Here is an 18,599-nt window from a genome sequence, read left to right as displayed (position 1 = left end):
GTCTGTAACAGGCCATAGTTTACAAGGTAAATCTGGACATGTCCGAAATTGCAGAGGGCATCAAGATGCCCTGGGAAGAATCCGGACACAAAATAACAAACCCCTCCACCCCCACTTATTGTTGGACTACTTGCTGTGGCGGAGGAATACGCTTAAGATTTTTCCAGGTATTAAAAAATTATTTAAAATGTAGAGTCATAATATAATAGGGTAAGAGCTCTTCTGAGTGAGTTTTATTGGTCCATTAATACTTGTCTTGAATGGCTGAAGGCCCCCCAGGCGAGTGTTAATAGAACAATAAAATACACTGTTGTCTCTTCATGCTATATTTATGCGTACAGTTCCACCACCCTACATTCTTATCGTGGTAGATCTCACAAGCTAAGCACAGATGAACCTAACGAGTAATTAGATGGGAGATCTTTACAAAATTTTGGAATAGCACAGAGAATTTATTGGTGATGTTCTCTGACAATTCTTAAAGCAATTAACCCCATATAGTGCTGTCTCTTGTTGCTCACCCCATGATGAGCTGCAATGCATTTCTGGAGTAAATAAAGAGTTGGGAAAGATGATGTTTTAGCAATAATTCAACAAATTACAGTGACTTAGTCTGGTTCTAGGCATCATTGTGCTGTAGTTTACAGGAAATTCAGTGTATGTCTATGTCTGTGTGTGCTCACAACATGGCAAGCCAGGGATCTCAGAGAAGGCTGGCTTGTCACGAGTCAGCAACATACTAATGTACACTGCTCAATCGCTTGTGCTTGCAGCAAGAGGTTTGCTGGATGTTTGCTTTGCTGTTGGTTTACTTTGTTATCCAGCTGCAGGCAGCTTCCTTTCTCCACTTTGTTCCCTCTCAACAAACCAGAGAAAGAAGCCAGGGGGGGGGGACCCCTGGACTCTTTTTCTAGTTTGTTGTGAGGGAACAAGTAGAGCAGGCAAACTGCCTGCTGCCAGATGAGACAGTAAATTTACTATAGAGAAAGGCTCTGGAGTTGGGGAGCGACAAAGCATCAGCATGCTGCTCATTCATGAGAAACCAGGATTTCCAAAGATCCTGGCATGTTGTGTCATGCAAATGCACTCTGTATGCGTTGTCTCTGTATGTTTACATGCATGCACGGGTCTGTATAAATCTTCTGAACAAGTGAAGGCACTCTGGTGATCTTTGAAACAATTGAAAAGCCCGCAGTGCTGAGGAATACTAGAGATCAGGTAATTTGCCTGATTGTGCACAAATCCATTTGTCAGAAGATGGAAAGTGCCAAAAAGCTGCACAAGCAAGGAAATTATTATTTATTTTCTATGGAATGTATTTATAAATTGTTTTTCTACCCATCAGGACCTGCAAAGCTTTGTACAATAAAGTCAACATATAAAAATAAAACAGGAAAAATACTCTTTAAAAAAAATTAAAGCTGAGATCCTGACAAAATAACAAGATATTTACTATCTGTCAAAGAACCAGTAAGAATGAAGCTACATTACTTCTTTGGGAAGGAATTCCACAATAAAAGTTCTATTACAGAAAATGTCTTGTCATCAGGCTTTCTGGGTTTTTAAAGGCCCACTCCAGTACCTTGTACTGAGTTCAGAGACAACTGGAAGCCAGAGCAGCTTGATCAAGACCAGTCAAATATGGCCCCTAAAATGTACACCACACAACATTCTAGTAATGACATTATGCAGCAGCTGTAGATTTCAAGCTCTTTTCAGTTCTGGAAAATCCTGGGGGTAATATTGCGCTCCTGGTCCATCAGAGGCTGCATCATCCCCCAAGCCTAAACATGGAAGTGGTCAGAAGACCATTTTCAATTTGTAAAAATGTGGTTCGGTGCAGGGAGCTCTATCCCCCTTTTAACAAGAGAATTGCTGCTCTTGAAGGTTTCCAGAACTCTTCATGTATTCAACTCTTTTACTCTCAAATAAAAAACAATTAAAATAAATAAAAATAAAAGTCCGTGGCCCAGTTTGTGTGTTTCCATTTTTGATTTAGAGGAAACGGAACACAAGCCTCTTTTAGAAACGTGTTCAATGTCCAATTGGCCAACCCTCCCTTGGCAGCTCTAATCAGCCAGGATGAATGTAGGTGTCATGACAAAGTGGGTGGCCGCAGTCCTTTAAGGACATTCTCCACATCATTAAGCCGAACAAACTGAAACTCATTGCTCAAAACTGGACAATATCCCACAACAACATATGGCCCCAGAGATAACCTGTTTCTCTGGAGTTGGAGCAAAAGAAGTACAGTTACCATGGGGGCAAGAGACTGTGTATCGTTAGGGCCTGCTCAGCAAATTAATTTAATTGTATTCACATTCATGCATGGAATGACAGCAAATAAAGTGATGACACCATTACAGCATCTGAAGAGCCCTGCATCAACTTAGTTAAGGAGACCAGTGTAGAAAGAAGTTAGAGGCTTTACTTTGAGTGCTAGCTTCCTGCTGAAAATCAGCACCACTCTCTTGTAATTACATTACTTTCAGTTCTATCAATGATCAGCTAAGTACCAAAATCAGCAAACAGTGGGAGACCTTTATAGGACACATAGTGACAATGAAAAAAGAATAGCTCAGAGCAAGGCCTTACTGACATGATTTATAGAACACAGTGGTTATGCCAAGGAACTCAAGACTGCTTCTGGCAATGTCATATCCTTGGCCAATGTAGCAGTGCAAGTGGTTGGTAAATAACCCCACAAATTCCAGGACATCCAATGCTGTGAAAAATCTTCAAGTTCCCAGTAACTTGCTCACATCTATATTGTGTAGTTCTTTATTTAAATGCAACAGTGAGAAGGTTGAAAGAGTTCAACAGGTTACAATTGCTAGACAAGCAAAGTGACACCCAGGAGCCAGTTTGGTCCCAACAGAAAGCCCGTTTACTGTTCTTAAATAGATAAAACAGTGGCTTTGAAACAGACAAAACAAAGAAAGAGGAAGAGAATGTCTACCTTTCTTGTTTGCTAGATCCAGGAACAGCAAAATAGAAGCGGAAACCAGAATTACACAAAGGTAAATAGACATTCATGCAAAAATCCATTGTCTCTTCCCTTCCTGGGGCTATGCACATTTAGGTGAAAAAAATTAAGACAGCTTGTCCAAACCATCCTGTCTGATGCTTGCTATATAATCCAAGCCACATAAACCCAGGTAATCAAACTACTATGGCTAAGCAGAAATAGTTTTTCTTCTATGGCACTCCCAAATGTTTCCTCTGATGCTGGCATTAACTATATACCCCCATTCACAGTAAAGACACACACAGAAACACACACACACAGAGGTGATGATGTGTACCCATCACCACTACAGTGTCTACTGAATGCATTCCCATACTCCCTACCCATCCATTCCACAGTGCTTTTGTGAGCTCTGTATGCAGGTGCAAGAGAGAAAAGCTTTTGGTAATAAGGTCAAATTACTTGCCTCCAAAGTGGACATAGGGGACAATTATGCCCTTGAGTTTAACACTTATGTTATTTACTGTATAGAAAATAACATCCTTGAAACTTGGACAATATTGTACTACGGACCCATCCACAGTTCAGGGGTCTAGGCTACAGCTCACCTTTTGAAGAGCAGAATTGCAATGACAATGATGATGATTAAGATGACAGCCAGGACAGGACCCATCACCCACAGCATCTCTGGTTCATCTTGCTGTTTTGCTGATACCTCCATCACAATCTCATCTGAATAAGGACTGGCTGCATACTTCTTCTAATGAGTAGTGGAAAAATGGAAGCACAGGTCTTTCATCAGCCCACCATTCTTTATAGCTTCCCCATCACACAACCCAAGAGCCTTAAGCCTGCCATAGCAGTCTTTCACAAGAGTAACAATACAGTTAACAAGAAGTGTGAAATCCAACCTCCTCTCCTTATTAATGGGATGTTCTAAACCACAGCAGCTAGAAAGTGGCTTCCCTTGATGTCAGAGTCGAATGGTCCAGCTGAGAGCAAGTTGCCAGTATCAGATGCATGGACAGCCAAATTACATGCTTTGATGTTGCAGTCAATTGAGCACTGGGGTTGACATGAATGAGTAAATGGTTTATAATACCTATTATGCCTATATAAATGCACCATGGGGGTGTTATGTCAGGGAACACCCACCGGGCAAAACTCTGCACATTAAGCATCAGGCCAATTCATGGTTGTCCTTGAAGTATCAGTCTAAGCCCTGAAAAAGGCAGGCCTCATATGGGGCTCTTCACATATATAGGCCTCCAATTCAAATTACAACTCATAGAGAAAGAAAAGTTCTTGCTTGGCACCTAACTTGGAAAACAGGCTACCTCAGTCCTTTGTTACACTATGCTCATGTCAAAGGAAGAAGCATTTGTGTGCATTCCCATTTCTGATTTGTCTTGTAGGTCAAAAGAGACACATGCTCTCCATTCCTTTGTAGGGCACCTTTTACTCTGTTCAAAGGAGCAGCATACACTGATATATTTTAGCCAAAGCAGAGACTTCTGTTGCTCTAAAGTTCACCAGCCCAGAGGCTGAAATTTTTAAACAACTTGTGATTTCAGGCACTTTTTTTCTTTTTCTTTTTGCAGGAGACACGTACAACCTATTACATTAGTATTTTCTTGTAGATGCCCAGCATGAAGTGCAACCAGGACTCAAATTGAGCCATGGCTCACCATGGTTCAATGTCAAGGTTCAATCAGGAAAATGTCCAGTAGCAGAAACTGGGGCCCCCTTTGCACACTGGTGAGGAATGACAACACATTCCTGAAGTTCTAGGATGAGCAGAAAGGGATTGTAGAGACCCTTGTCCCATATCTCTTCCTTTAGCAATTAAACAATATAAATGCCATAACAATTGGTGCTTCTGCAAGTTATTTCAGAAGAACACATCTTCTTCATAATGTAACTTCATCCCTACTCCAAAACGCATTAAAAATGGAAGTCCTAGCATAAGGAAGAGAGCCAGCATGGTGTAGTGGTTTGAGCATTTGAATATGACTCTGGAGATCAGGGTTTAATTCCCTGCTTGGCCATGAAAACCCACTTGGTGACCTTGGGAAAGTCACACACTCTCTGACCCAGAAAACCCTATGATAGGTTCACTTTGGGCTGAAGTAAAAAAACTATTTGAAATCACACAACAACAACAACAACAGCAACAAGCCTTAGGAGAGGACGGCTAAGGTGAACTCTCACATAGAGGCAGAAATGGACCATAAAGAACAGGGCTTAGTTTTATAACAGTTACAGCTGCATAAAAAACAATACAAAAGGAAGTGCCTGGAAAAGTGCTGGTCATGGTGTTCTTGTGCACGTCTCTTCTTGTACACAAAGGAAGCAACCCTATGTCATAAGGGCAGCTTCTGCTGGCTGATCTGAGGCCTCCACTCTTCCTGGCTGCTGGGTGCACGTTTGCTTTGTCCGCCACACAAGTGTTGGGACTAGATGAGTAATGAAGCATTTGACCAGCTCTAATGAACCATTACAAGTAAATGAGGCTGAAAGTGAGAGCCCCAGCACAGGGCAGAGCAGAAGGGCCTGAGTATCTTCATTATGGCTGGACATTACTTATATATTTGCAACCGGAGCAATGTTACTCATGTTGCCCCCACCCCACAGCAACAATGGCTAACTCTAAAAGATGACAGAAGTGGGAAAAGTGAAGAGAGAGGCACAAAGAATGGAACAAAGAATCTATTTTCTTCTTTTGGTCTTCCAGGCCTCTACAGGCACAGGCAAGCAGGGCGCATAAAGGAGTCTTCTATGTCTTTTATAAATCTAGTATTACTAGCTTAAACTTTATATTTAAAACTTCCATAACCTTTACTGTCCTAGTGCTGTTCTCATGACACCTCTGGACTGGTCCTTTCAGGCAACACCTAGTCCTTTCTCCTCTCATGGCCCTTACCGTATCACCATCCTCCAGTGAAGCTAGCACAAAACAACGGTAGCTCAAGTCTTCTGAAAGTGGCTTATTATAGAAGCCATTGTACTTCTTCTCATCTCCTAAGACAAATGTCTCTGGCAGATCCTCCACTTGGGCAGCGATGTAGGGCTTGTGTTCTGCCTGCCGACGCTGGCGTCTGTCGGGGCCCCCTTCATTTATGGCCTCAAGCAGCTGGGTGGCAGAAGAAAGCCAAATATGAGGAAAGGCTGTGCCACATACCACTGGAGTTTCAGCAGCCATGACATTTTCTTGAGAGAAATTTGCAAACTGAGTGAAAAAGGCTCAAGATGTTCGAGACATATCCCTGTCAGTTCCTTATGACATTTCCCAGAATTCCACAAATTTATAGCTGCTTACTTGGCAGCAAAAGTTATCTGGGGTACAATGTTTGAGTGAGGTAATACTCTGTGACTTTCAGACATCTTTTGTGTCTCCCCCTCCCCCAAAATTACTTGAGACAGAGTTCTGAGAACTAATTCGGAAGCATGCACTGGTTTCAGATAGGGAATAAGCAACAGTTATGCTTTTGCAATCTTTCAGATCATCCAAAGAAGGCAAGAAAGTTCTGGAAATTACAATCCATACATATGTATCTTTTAATGCCTAGGAATTCAAATTTCCAGACATAGGAAGAATTTCAGCAAGATTTAATACAGAAACACATCCTGTATTGTGCACTACAATCGCTAGACAGGGCATTTACAGGTGCTTTGCTCCCCCCCCCCCACTCTACATCCTGCTGGGTTGCAGTAAGTCTTTGTGTAAATCACACATGCTGCTAACAGATTTCATGGGACATTGAGAGAAAAAATGACAAATTTCATAGTCATCCACAAATTCAAGAAAAAGGATATAAACACACAAAAATTCAATTACATTCCCCAGAAAGGCTTTCAGATGTTTAAAGATGTTTTTCTAATGAATAAAAATGAATGCTGGGCTCTGAACAGAAATTCTAATTTAAAATGAAGGAAGAGGCATGAAATACATTTCACACAAAAATGTGCAAGGGCAGGCGCGGAGCATCAGAGCAAGTGTGGTGCCAGGAAGAAAGAGACTACAGAGAACTGTGCTGTAGTGTCAGGGAAGGAGGCTGGTGGCTTGTCCTCCACCCACTGGATTATTTTCTAACTGGGGAGATAACATAAATAATTACATATACTAGTCTCTGCATGCATATGACTGTACATGCATACAGTCATGTCGTAAGTTTCATTTCCTATACGTGGCTTTACAGAAATATTGTGCAAAACAGCAAGAGAAAGAAAGAATAGAAAATTCATAAATGCAACAAGTGCTCAGGGAGACACACGTTAAGTGATCTCTTTCAGGTTAAGTAGCTAGAAGCCCTGTAAGCAACTTTGACAGTTTGCTGGAAACTAGCATAGAGATTATGGGTATTTGAGGAATGTGGTGCTTTCAGGATGTCAGGTGATGGTATCAAACACCACTGTTTTCACATAGAAAACAGATAACCGATTTCAGCTATCCTTAGCACCAAAGGGCTAAAAAGGCATCTTCCCAGATCATTTTAAATATGTAGAATAGCTTCTTGGCCCCTCTTTCTCCTATTCTCCACAGAACACGTGGAAGCATGCTTTGACACTAGCAAGTTTGCCCCTTTTCCTACCTGGTCCAGTTCCATCTCATCTGGGGTCCTCATTTTGGAGGCAAGTATGTTGCTTGTAGGGTCCATTGGCACAACTACAATATAATACCACCTAGGAGACAAGAGTAGGAAAAGAGTGACCCTTGCTACCTGGGAGGCCAGCCTTAAAATCCCTGCAACTCCTACTTGCTATCTCCATTTTATTAGCACTTCTCAGAGACTGAGAATTACAGCCTGGTGGTGTTTATCATTTTAATGAAGTCACAAGGCTAGTTTTGGGAAGATTGTGCAAGATGCTGAGAAAAGACAGCTCTATGGCTGAATATCTATTTTAGTACTAAATTAACACAAACATTAGATTTCAACAAGAGATTTACATGTACAAGACCTGCTGTGTTTCTTGTTTGATCTGTAAAAAATATTTAAGTTATGTCACTATCTCATTTTGTTAATAAGTCAATAAAGTAAAATAAAAAAAACCTAGAGATTTACATACATTATTTAAAGCAGGGGCGAGGAACTTATGGCCCTCCAACTCCAACTACTATCAATCCAACCAGTACGGATGATAGCAAGAGCTGTCTTGATTTGTAATCCAACGTCTTGTGAGTCACATGTTACTTATACCTGATTTATAATAACAATACAAACTTTATTCCAGCCATTTGGCCAGCACAATTACAAAATTCATCAGTATATCCTTAGTCAGTACCAAATTGTTTTGTCAAATTTCCCTAAACCCTTTGGTATATTATCACAGGCTAGATTTATAATAACTGTGCAGCTCGATGCATAATGTAGGTCTTTTCTGTTTCTTTCTCTCCATATAGATTAAAGCCAGGGTGTGAAGAAGCCACTTTTTTTGGACTAAAACACCTGTAAGTCAACAGCTAGCATGTTCACAGACAAACCCACATGTTTCTTCAGGTACTCAGGAGAGATCCCCCAAACAGGCATGTATAACATTGACATTTATACTCTGTTCTACTTTTGGAAGAAGAGAGCAAGAAGCCAATGAATCAAACAGAAGCACAGAAGTGGAAAAAATATATACCTGACTGGCACAGCAGTCTTCACTCTGGGAAGAGTGAGAGTAAACTGTCCATTATGGATATATTTATATGTGGAGACAGGCTTGTTCTGGAGGACATCAGGTGCTGTCCGGATGAAGACCCGGTGCTGCAGTGCCCCTGCACTGCTCCCCCGGTTTGTGAGTGCAAAGGAGTAATTTGTGTCGGGCTGCAGGTCATTAATCAGCTTCTTCATGGAGTGCCCATCCACCTCCACAGTCTGACCATTGTACAGAATCTGCAAGTAAAGGAAAGTCACCACAATTCAAGTTGATAGGCTTCTCTAAGAAAAGGACTGATGAAGGACTGATTGAGTCCCTTCTTGTATTTCAGCTCTGGCTTTTCTAGGCATTCTTCATAGTCTTCTCACTACATGAAGTATCCAGAGGTACTAAAGAAGGTACTATACGTTGTTCTTAAATGTGACCACCACTCACCTGAATGAGCCCAACTAGATGATCATGGTTGCCACACACTCCTAGCACTCTAATATATAATTGATTATCTAGATCCATTTCAGTCAAGGTTGATTTTGAACAGAACCTACCTTGGTTGTGATTAGAGAGGGATGGGGAAATACGTTGATTCCTGCTGGACATTTTAGATGTGATAGAACCATAACCCAGTCTTTCCCAACCCAGGTATCCTACATATGTGCTGGGTAATGATTCCGAGCATTCTTGACCACTGGCTGGGGGCTGAAGGAATTTGAAGTCCAAAAATTCAGAAGGGCACTATGTTGACAACAGTTGACATAAGCAGGGGTGCGAATTGTGTGGTCTTCCAGAGGAACTCCCAGGAGCCACAGCAAGCATAGCCAATTGTGAAGATTGCTGAGATTTGCAGTCCAACAAGGACATGTATGCCCCATCCAGACTGACAGTTTCCTTCTGTCAGGAAGGTGCAGCCTTGAAGATGCTGCACAACTGTTGTTCTATTCCTACTTGGACAGCTGATTCCAGAAGATGGTGCTGGAATGCAACTGCTCTGTACTATGGGCAGTTATGTTATGGGGGTTCCACATATCTTATATATTCTCCAATATAACATTAAATTACTGGCTGAGACACTTTGGGCATGTGACATCCAGGTCTGTCTCTCATTTTCAGTTTGTCCATGTGAGTTCTAGTTCTAGTTCTGAACAAATGTGAGGGAAAAGAAAGATTGGATTAAGGTCGATGAACTGGGACTTGGGCCAGATAAAATAGCATGAATGCTGTTAAAATTATATGATGATTATCCGCCCAGCTTATCTTGGTTTGTAGAGGGCTGTTCTCCTTCTAAAAATACTGTATATACTCGACTATAAGTTGACCTTGTGTATAAGTCAAGGGCAGGTTTGGGGCTCAAAATTATAGATTTTGATATGACCCATGGATAAGCAGAGGGAAAACCTTAGGGACATGTAACAAAGGATCTAAAGGATGAAGCAAAGGAAAAAAACGTCAAAGAATGTACAAATTTCCAGCAGGCATAATTGTTTGTGCTCATACTAAAGGCTGGATGGATGAGAGAACTGGGGAGGGGGGTGCCAGTTCTTCCAGGACAGATTGCATTCTTGCCTTTCACCAGGGGATGGTTCCTTCTTTTATATAAGAGTTAAGGCATAGTACTTAGATTGATCCATAGATAAGTTGACTCAGGTTTTTGGATCAATTTTTTGACTAAAATTTATAGACTTATACATGAGTATATACAGTAATCAGTTGTATAGCTTAGGCATTTCATTGAATCCAGCACTGTCATTAGTGTTTAGGCTGATACATTAATTGAAACATTTATCCAAACCCTAGTAAGTTTACTGCAATGTCTCATATATGAGTTACCTTAAATCCCCAAAACTTTAATTAATCCAAACAAGACAAGCGAGATTGCTAATCAGGGTTGTCTGATACATGTTTATTTTTATTTCTTATTTATTTCAAAGATTTATATCCCGTCTTTCTCCCACAATGGGATTCATTGCTTTGTCCTCTGAATGATAGCTAGTCCATTTCTGGGTTCAATTTAAAGAGCGATAATTAACATTCAAAGCCTTATGGAGCTTAGAATCAGGTTACCACACCAAATTTGTATCACACAGTACATACTTGGACACTAAAATCATCTTTTAAGCCCCTTCACTAGATATGTATGGTAACTAAGGTGAAGCAGGTACCTATTATGGAGAAGGTAATTTCTGTGGGAAGCATCCGAATTATGGAATGGCCTTCCCAGTGACGTTTGCCTGGCATCTACATTTTCAGCTTTTTGTTGCCTAGTGGTATCTAAGTCATTTTAAGCCCTTGGTTCTAAAAATACAGAGATGCTTTTTGATTTTTTTCACTGCTGTTATCCTCTGCAGTTAGTTTTATATTTGGTTTTATGCTGTGGCTGTTTTAATTTGGTTTAGGTGTACTTCTTGCATTTTTTCTTATATCTCCTTGGATTGCTCTGGGTGCCAAGCATTGCAGGAATATGTTAAAGAAATGACAGCATCAACAGTCTAAACCGGGATTTGAACCCTCATCTCCAGAGTCATAGTCCAACAGTCAAACTAATGCTGGATAATAATAATAAATAATAATAAAGTTTTTATTTTTATCCAGCTCCTTCCTACGATCAGGGCGGCTTACAATTATTACAATAATAAAGGTCTCTGCCCAACTTGCTCTAAGGAGCAAGTACAAAAGCAAAGAATTCAATTTGATCAAACAGGAAGCTCCAAACACTTGCGTGAAGAGCAAAGTGAATCCTCAACACATGTGTTGATCCCCAAACCTCATGCTCAAATAACTACTAGTGCCCACATTACAGCTGAGCTGAGCTAGTTTCTATGCACATACATGGGCAGAGTATGGAATCCCTTTTCCTCTCATGGCTGTTTCACCCTTGTACTATCCATTTTTAATTTTTTTAAATTAAGTTTTATCAAATAATAAATGTATAAACAATAGAAATAACAGACCTTGGGAATGAGCAAAAAGAATTTCCACCCAATAATACATTCTTTTGAAGTTGTAAAAAGATCCAGAAAGGGAAATCATACATCATTTTGCCACAGTTGGGTGGTCAGTGTCCAAGATGTCCTTCCAAAAACCAGCTTGGTATGAAGGTGAAGCAAAATGAGATAGATATTTTATTGACATAATCTTGTACTGTCCATTCAAGAGGGTTGGGAGATGGGGGTTGTCTAGTGTAGTGCTGGTTGTCTCTGTCTCACTATCCAGGCTTTTGATTTGATTTTACAGTGGTGAGAGCCAGTATGGCATAGTGATTTGAGCACTGGACTATGACTCTTGCAACCAGGGTGTAATTCCGCACTTGCATATGGAAACCCACTGGATGATCTTGGGTGAGTCATTCATTCTCAGTCCCTGAAAGCCCCATAAGTGAGGCAAGCCATTACTGTCAAAGAAGCAAAAACCAATCTGTTAGTAAACATTTGCCATGTTCAAAACAAGCTTTTTCCAATTTGCATCTTCTATAATCTCTGGCTGTGCTGGATAGGCTGATAGGCTGCACTCCAGAACATTTGGTTGGCACCAGATTGGGGAAGGTCAGTTTCAAATCATGGAGTGAAAGCTGAGAATATTTTGTGTACAGTACATCCTCATGAAAATGTCTTTTAAAAATCCACTCTTATTACCAAACAAGATATAATCTCAAAATGCATTTTAGCATCAGGCACAAGCACTGCAGCTTCTCTTTTAGGTCAGGGACAGTTATCGGGTTCAGATCGCAGTAAGATTCTTGGAGTAACATCATCTTACACTCGTTCCACAGGACCAGTCATTTTTTGAAGGGAGTTTTATCTCTTGGACCAGATGAAGCAATGACTCTTCCCTGAGGAGAACTGAAAATCTCATTATTGATTTTTAGCAGAAAAAAAAAATCAGAGGTCTTAGTTCATCACCAATAAAAATACCATGAGATTTACCCTGTGCTTCAGTATTCACAAATCAGAACAATATCTGGTTTAATTAAATCTGTTAAAGAGAAAGATGACACCCTTTGGGATGTAGATTTAGTGTGAGACTGTTTATGAAGTGTAGATAATGCTAATTGTTCCCATGGAGATTTATCAGCATTGCTTGTTAGACTATTAGGCTTTGGCCTGGCATCCTGCATGCCTGAATTAAATAGCCAGGCACAGAGGGGAGTCCTGTTTGCAAAGTTCTTGTTTCCAAAGATCACAGCTGCTACAGGGCCAACTAGTCTGTACTTTGGCATGATCTGGACGTCTATGATTGTCATCAGGAAGAAGAAAGCTCATTTTCACGCCTTGTGTTTGCATGGCTGCTCCTCAGTAGCAGGCCACTCACACCATCTGGTGCTTCAGCAAGGCTAACCTGCAGTAGGAACTGTTGTCAACTCTCCTATCACTTTCATAATCTCAACTATGGTAACCACACCAGACCTTGTGACTGGATGATTCATCATCTGGATAAAGAGCACTCTGGTCATACAGCATTGGGAATGACTCCAAAGAACTAACCTTTTAAGATAAAATTCCTCTTATAGAATTCCATTGATAAGAAGACTGCTTATTCTTCTGTCATTTTGCCAGTAAGGAAAAGCAGCCACAGCTACATTTTCCTTTGCTCTCTAATGGTGGTGTGAGAATTTAATGGCTTCTGCCCATATGGTACCATTGTCGAAAAATCACCCCTATTACTTGAGGGTTCACAAAAAATGCAGTTCCCAGTGAAATAAAGTTGTATTTAAGAGCTCCTTAGAACAGTTCTCCCTCAAGGAGTAGAACCCTTGGTCTTTTTTGTTGATTATGAAGAATTTTGGTACTAGCTAAAATCAGGACAGAGAGCAGAGAGTATCATCCAACAAGAGTAATATCTGAAGGGTCTCTGTGACTCTTCAAGACCAGTATGAGAACCAAGAAATTTTTGCCAGGAATGCAAAGGTTTTTACCCTTCGAAGACATGCCCAGTCTCTGATTAACCACACCTTCAGTGATAAAGAATAAAAGTAATGAGGAAAAGTACACTTTGGCCTGGAGAAGAGAGTGCACCTTGCCATTGTATCCTGACACCAAACCCCAGGACTGTCTCCAAGTTTGCTCACACAGCATGTTCAAATACTGGGCTAATGGCAGTAAAACCCCTATGTTGAGAATTTCCAAAGAAGCATTCCTCTCATTCTTTCCTGCTAATTTTAACCAGGCACAGCCAGGTTTGAGTCTGACTGGAAAAGCATTATCACTACACTTAGATCAGAGCTCCTTCCATGACTCGATATTCCCTTACCTTGAAAGGTACTGCAGATTTGTAAGACTCTGGCACCTCCCAGCTCAGCAGCACTGATGTTTTCATCACAGCACTGACACGGAAGTTCTTTGCAAACACTACAATTAGAAAGAATCCTTTTGAGTGTACCCTGTGAGGGAACAATGAGATACAAACCAATCCCAACCTCTGCCCTTCCACCCTATTAAGCAAAAACAGAGGCTGCTGTTTTCAGTTAGCTACATTGAAGTTCTTTCACATCTTAGAAGGACACCTGAGCTTTTCAATCAATCTCCCAGTGCAAAAGCTGTGTACTTTTCTAAGTACACAGGTGGGAGGTTAAGCCTGAGCTGTCACCTTTCACTCTCCCCTTTGTTTCTTCATCATGATCAAAAGGTAGCTGTTATTAGGTCCTGGTTCTTCAAAGAAGCTCTTTTGAAGCACACCAATGTTATTGTGCCACAGTTCTTAGGTGCAAAGAGAAAATAGTATATCTGATTTTTTTTAAAAAAAGCAATCCTACAGTCTCTATGCCCATGCTCATCCACCCCATCCTTGGTTATAAGCCCAGTTAAGTAAAAATGGCTATCTCTGACCTATTGCTGGGGGAAAGGGTGTTAGTATCTGATTATAGCAGGAGGTGCCTACCTTGTTCCATTGGCATCGTCCTAGATTGAATGCTGGGGCTGAGAGGTCCAGCTCCCTTACTAGTATGGGCTCTAACTTTGATGTCATAAGTTGTGTCAGGTTTGAGGTTGGCCAGAGTGATGCTTGTTTCCTTAGTAACATTAGTCAGGTTCTGCTGGCTGTTAATGTCTCTGTAGACAACCGTATAGTTGGTTATTTTTCCATTCCTCTCAGCCAGCAGTGGTGGATACCAGGTCACTTTAGTGGTAGAAGTGGTAAGGCCCACAACACGCAGGTTCTGGGGAAAGCCAGTTGGCACCTCCTCTGCAGTAGTGATTTCCTTCTCAAACTCCTCCCCAGGACCAGCTCTATTCTTGGCAGACAGCTTGAAGATGTAGGTGGCACCCTTGTAAAGGCCAGTCACAGTGTGGTGATCATCGTTCTTCCCAAACTGAATGACTGTCATCTTCTCCTCATCAGCACGTTTGTATTGTAGCATGTAGCCCAGTAGCTCTCCAATCATCTCTTTGGGTGGATGCCAATTGATTAGGGCTGTATTCATAGATGTGGTGCTGATCATCATGGTAGGTTTCCCTGGGACTGTAAGACAAAAACAGGGATGACATGCTGTGGGTGGGTAGGACTGCAAACTCTGGCTATTTGGAGTCTCTCACCCAAGCAGGTTTACCAGCTGAACTTCAAGTGATATGGGCCTTCCTGGACGGTAGCACTTCAGACCAGAGATGGAAAATTCCATTCTTGAACGTTCAGTCACATTAAAACCTCACTGAATACACAACAGAAATCTAAGCTAAAAGGCTTCTCCATTATATCCAGTGTTAGCACAGGAGGAGGATATTTGACATTAATAACATTTAAAAAAATGCAAGTCGCTGCCTGTAATTTGAAGTGGTTCAGTCTTGAAAGATACTGCATTTTTCAGCATATAGTTTAGCCTTTACCTTTCCAGGTCTTTACATTCCATAATTAAAATAATTGAACAAAAAATTAAATCCCATAATGGAAAAGCCAATTTTGTATGGCTCGATTAAATGAAATATATTTAATAAATGTAATTTTGGCCATGCAATTTGCATTTTTTGTGGTGGCATGTCTACAATTACAAAACATGAAAACAGCGCCCACCCACTCCAGTTCTAGTTAATGGTGACTGACAGTTTACATCTCTTAGCAAGACTCTGCACTTGAATTCTGTGAAGTGCCATACTTTGTAAAAACTTTTGTGGCAGCAGAACTGCAGAATTCACAGAGACTGCTAATGCAGTGGGTCAGTAGCTGAAGCACTGAAATTCAGAATGAACCAAATCCTAGGGAACTTTATTTAAACAATATTAGCTACAGTTTTCAGAGAGGCAGCTGTATTAATTTGTTTCAGTTTTAAAAAAAGAAATATGGTACCTTTAAGACAAATCGATTTGTTGCAGTGTTTTAATTCCACTTCTTCAGATACACAGAATGTTGGCTGAGGAGATAGACATATCTACAAGTTTGTTGTTGTGTACAGTACTTTGAAGTTGTTTACAATGTATGGCGAACCTAGGTGACCCTATCATGGGGTTTCCTTGGCAAGATTTGTTCAGAGGAGGTTTGTCACTGCCTTCCCCTGAGGCTGGGAGTATGTGACTTGCCCAAGATCTCCAAATGGGTGTCCATTGTCAAGCAGAGATCAAACCCTGGTGCATTTGCCTTTTAACTACTCTTTACAACCACCATTAATACTGACATAGTCATCCTACCATCAAAAAGGTAAAGTTGTTCCTCGGTGACAAGGTTGTCAAGTCATGTCCAACGATAGGGGGCAGTACTTATCTCCATTACTAAGCTGAAGAGCCAGCATTGTCAGAGACTACTCCATGATCATGTGGCCAGCATGATTGCACAGAACGCTGTTTACCTTCTCACCAGAGTGTTACCTATTTATTTACCAACCTATTTTTCACCATACCAACCTATTTTTCATTTCTGTGACATTTCTCACTCCTCCCTGTCCTGTGTTTGTATATATGTCTGTCTACTGAGGCTTCATGACATGCATCTGAGGAAATGGACTGCAGTCCCTAAAAATTTTAGGCTGAAATAAATTAGTCTTAAAGGGAGCATAAGTTTCCTTCTTTCTTTTTACATTAGCAGTTATGAATCTCTTATTAATAACCTGTTAATAAAACCAGAAGTAGCAGTTCCTGGCATTATAACTGAAATCAATATCCTATTGGATACTGCCTTCAAAACATCCTTTGAACTGTCTCTCAAATTTTAATGCATCCTCCCAACCACTCCTTCAACTCTGGCACTTGAAGAAGGAGGTGCACAAAGAGCAGACTTGGACACAGGGAGGAAAAAGGTACAACATACTGCCATAAGCTAAAGAAGTCTGAGTGCCAGCAAAAAGTGTTGAGGATGTACCCAGGCTCAGATCTGGAATCTCTCCTAGCGTGATGCAGGCAATTTTCGTAGCAATCGTTATAATTTCACCACCTGTGCGAGCTGTTGAGAGAGCGTGGCATGCTGTTTGCAATCAAAATGTGCTGTGTTTGAGCTGATGATCTGGTTCCTGCTAGGAATGTTGATGTGATGGCTGAGCAGCAACAGGATTCCAAATTGTCTATGTGTAGCACAAATTAAGGGCTGCTCCCTTCAAAGCATAACACCTGCTGTATAAAATGAATAGTTTCATATCTCAATTCCACCCACAAGACACACATCCTTGCTCCAAATCATGTAAGACTGGCATGTAGATCCATCAATGGCAAAACTATTCCACGTCAGTAAAGTGATAAGGTATCATTATTAATATCTGTGCTGGATTTGACACTAAGAGTCAATTCACAATAGTAAACTACTGCTTTAGATAGTAACTGAACTGATTTGGCTAATTTGTAACTAAGTTTGTTGTGTGTGTTCTACCTAGTTTTGAAATATTTAGAAACAGGCTTCACTGGTTTAGGTGGACACATTAACATCATGGTGAACAGAAGACATATAGATAAAGAAGAGTGAAGATAATGAAAGAGAGAGGCCAACAAGAGTAAGAGCCTGAAAGTATTATTGTGGTATCTGGAATATAGGTAGAAATGGAAGTAAGCACCACTTGAGTCATAGAAGAGTCACAGTATTTGTCGGTGCCCTATAGGCCATCAGATCTAACCCCCAGCTCAATGCAGGACTTCCAGCTACAGCATCACCAGCAGAAAGTTGTCCAGCCTCTTTCTGAAGACATCCAGAGAAGATCTCACCACCTCTATAAGCAACTAGTTCTCTTGTTGAACTACTCTTACTATCAAAGAGTCCCTTCTAATGTTTAATCAAAATCTATACTCTCCTGTAACTTCAAACCATTAGACCTGGTTCTATTATCTGGGGCAGCAGAGAACTGGCTTACCCTGCCTCTCTGTGACAGCCCTTGAGGCTGAATCACACTGCTGGCTCATGTTCAACTTATGATCAACAATAATCTCAAGATATTTTTTGCATGTAGTACTGCTGAGCCATGTATCCTATACCTGTGCATTTGTGGCCTAAATGCAGAATTTTGCATTTGTCTCTAATTAATTTCATTTTATTAATTTCTGGCCCATTTTCTAATTTATCTAGGTTCTTTTGAGTTCTGTTCCCATCTTCCAATGTGTTAACTCCCTCCCCACATAGTTTTGTGTCATCTACGAACTTGATAAGGATTTATTCTACCCTGTCATCTAAGTCATCAATAAAAATGTTGAAGAGTCAAATGATCCTAAGACTGAACCCTGAGGTACTCCACTTGAGACCTTGCAGTTTGAAGAGCATCCACTGATGATGACTGTTTGAGCATGGTTGTCCAACCAGTTGTTGATCCAGTGTTCTCATCTATTCCACCTGTAATCAGTTTTGCTAATCAAAACATGGAAGAAATTATGAAATGCTTTGATGAAATCCAGATAAATGATATCCACAGCATTTGTATATCTACCAAACTAGTGCCCTGACAGCAAAAGATATAAGATTAGTTTGGCAGGATTTGTTGTTGAGAAACCTATGCTGGCACCTCCTGATCATCAAGATACTTGCAGACAGATCCCTGTATAATCTGTTCTAATATTTTTCCTGGTATTGAGGTTAGGCCGATCAGTCTGTAGTTTCCTGG

General features: G+C 40.8%; 1 protein-coding gene across 13 annotated transcripts in view; it reads right to left on the bottom strand.

Annotated features, from left to right (window-relative positions):
* Positions 1-18,599, bottom strand: part of PTPRF (protein tyrosine phosphatase receptor type F) — a 581,399-nt gene that overhangs the window by 40,125 nt on the left and 522,675 nt on the right. For all 13 annotated transcript variants that reach the window (XM_042463894.1, XM_042463898.1, XM_042463897.1 and 10 more), the window contains 6 exons: positions 14,480-15,058; positions 13,853-13,950; positions 8,594-8,847; positions 7,561-7,651; positions 5,892-6,101; positions 3,577-3,728 (listed from right to left, as the gene is read on the bottom strand). In XM_042463894.1, coding sequence (XP_042319828.1) covers positions 3,577-3,728; positions 5,892-6,101; positions 7,561-7,651; positions 8,594-8,847; positions 13,853-13,950; positions 14,480-15,058 — 1,384 coding nt within the window. The remainder of the gene's footprint in view (positions 1-3,576; positions 3,729-5,891; positions 6,102-7,560; positions 7,652-8,593; positions 8,848-13,852; positions 13,951-14,479; positions 15,059-18,599) is intronic.

Source organism: Sceloporus undulatus, chromosome 4 (genome assembly GCF_019175285.1).
Source record: "Sceloporus undulatus isolate JIND9_A2432 ecotype Alabama chromosome 4, SceUnd_v1.1, whole genome shotgun sequence".
NCBI classification, from domain to species: Eukaryota; Metazoa; Chordata; class Lepidosauria; order Squamata; family Phrynosomatidae; genus Sceloporus; species Sceloporus undulatus.
This window is presented reverse-complemented; position numbering and strand designations above follow the sequence as displayed.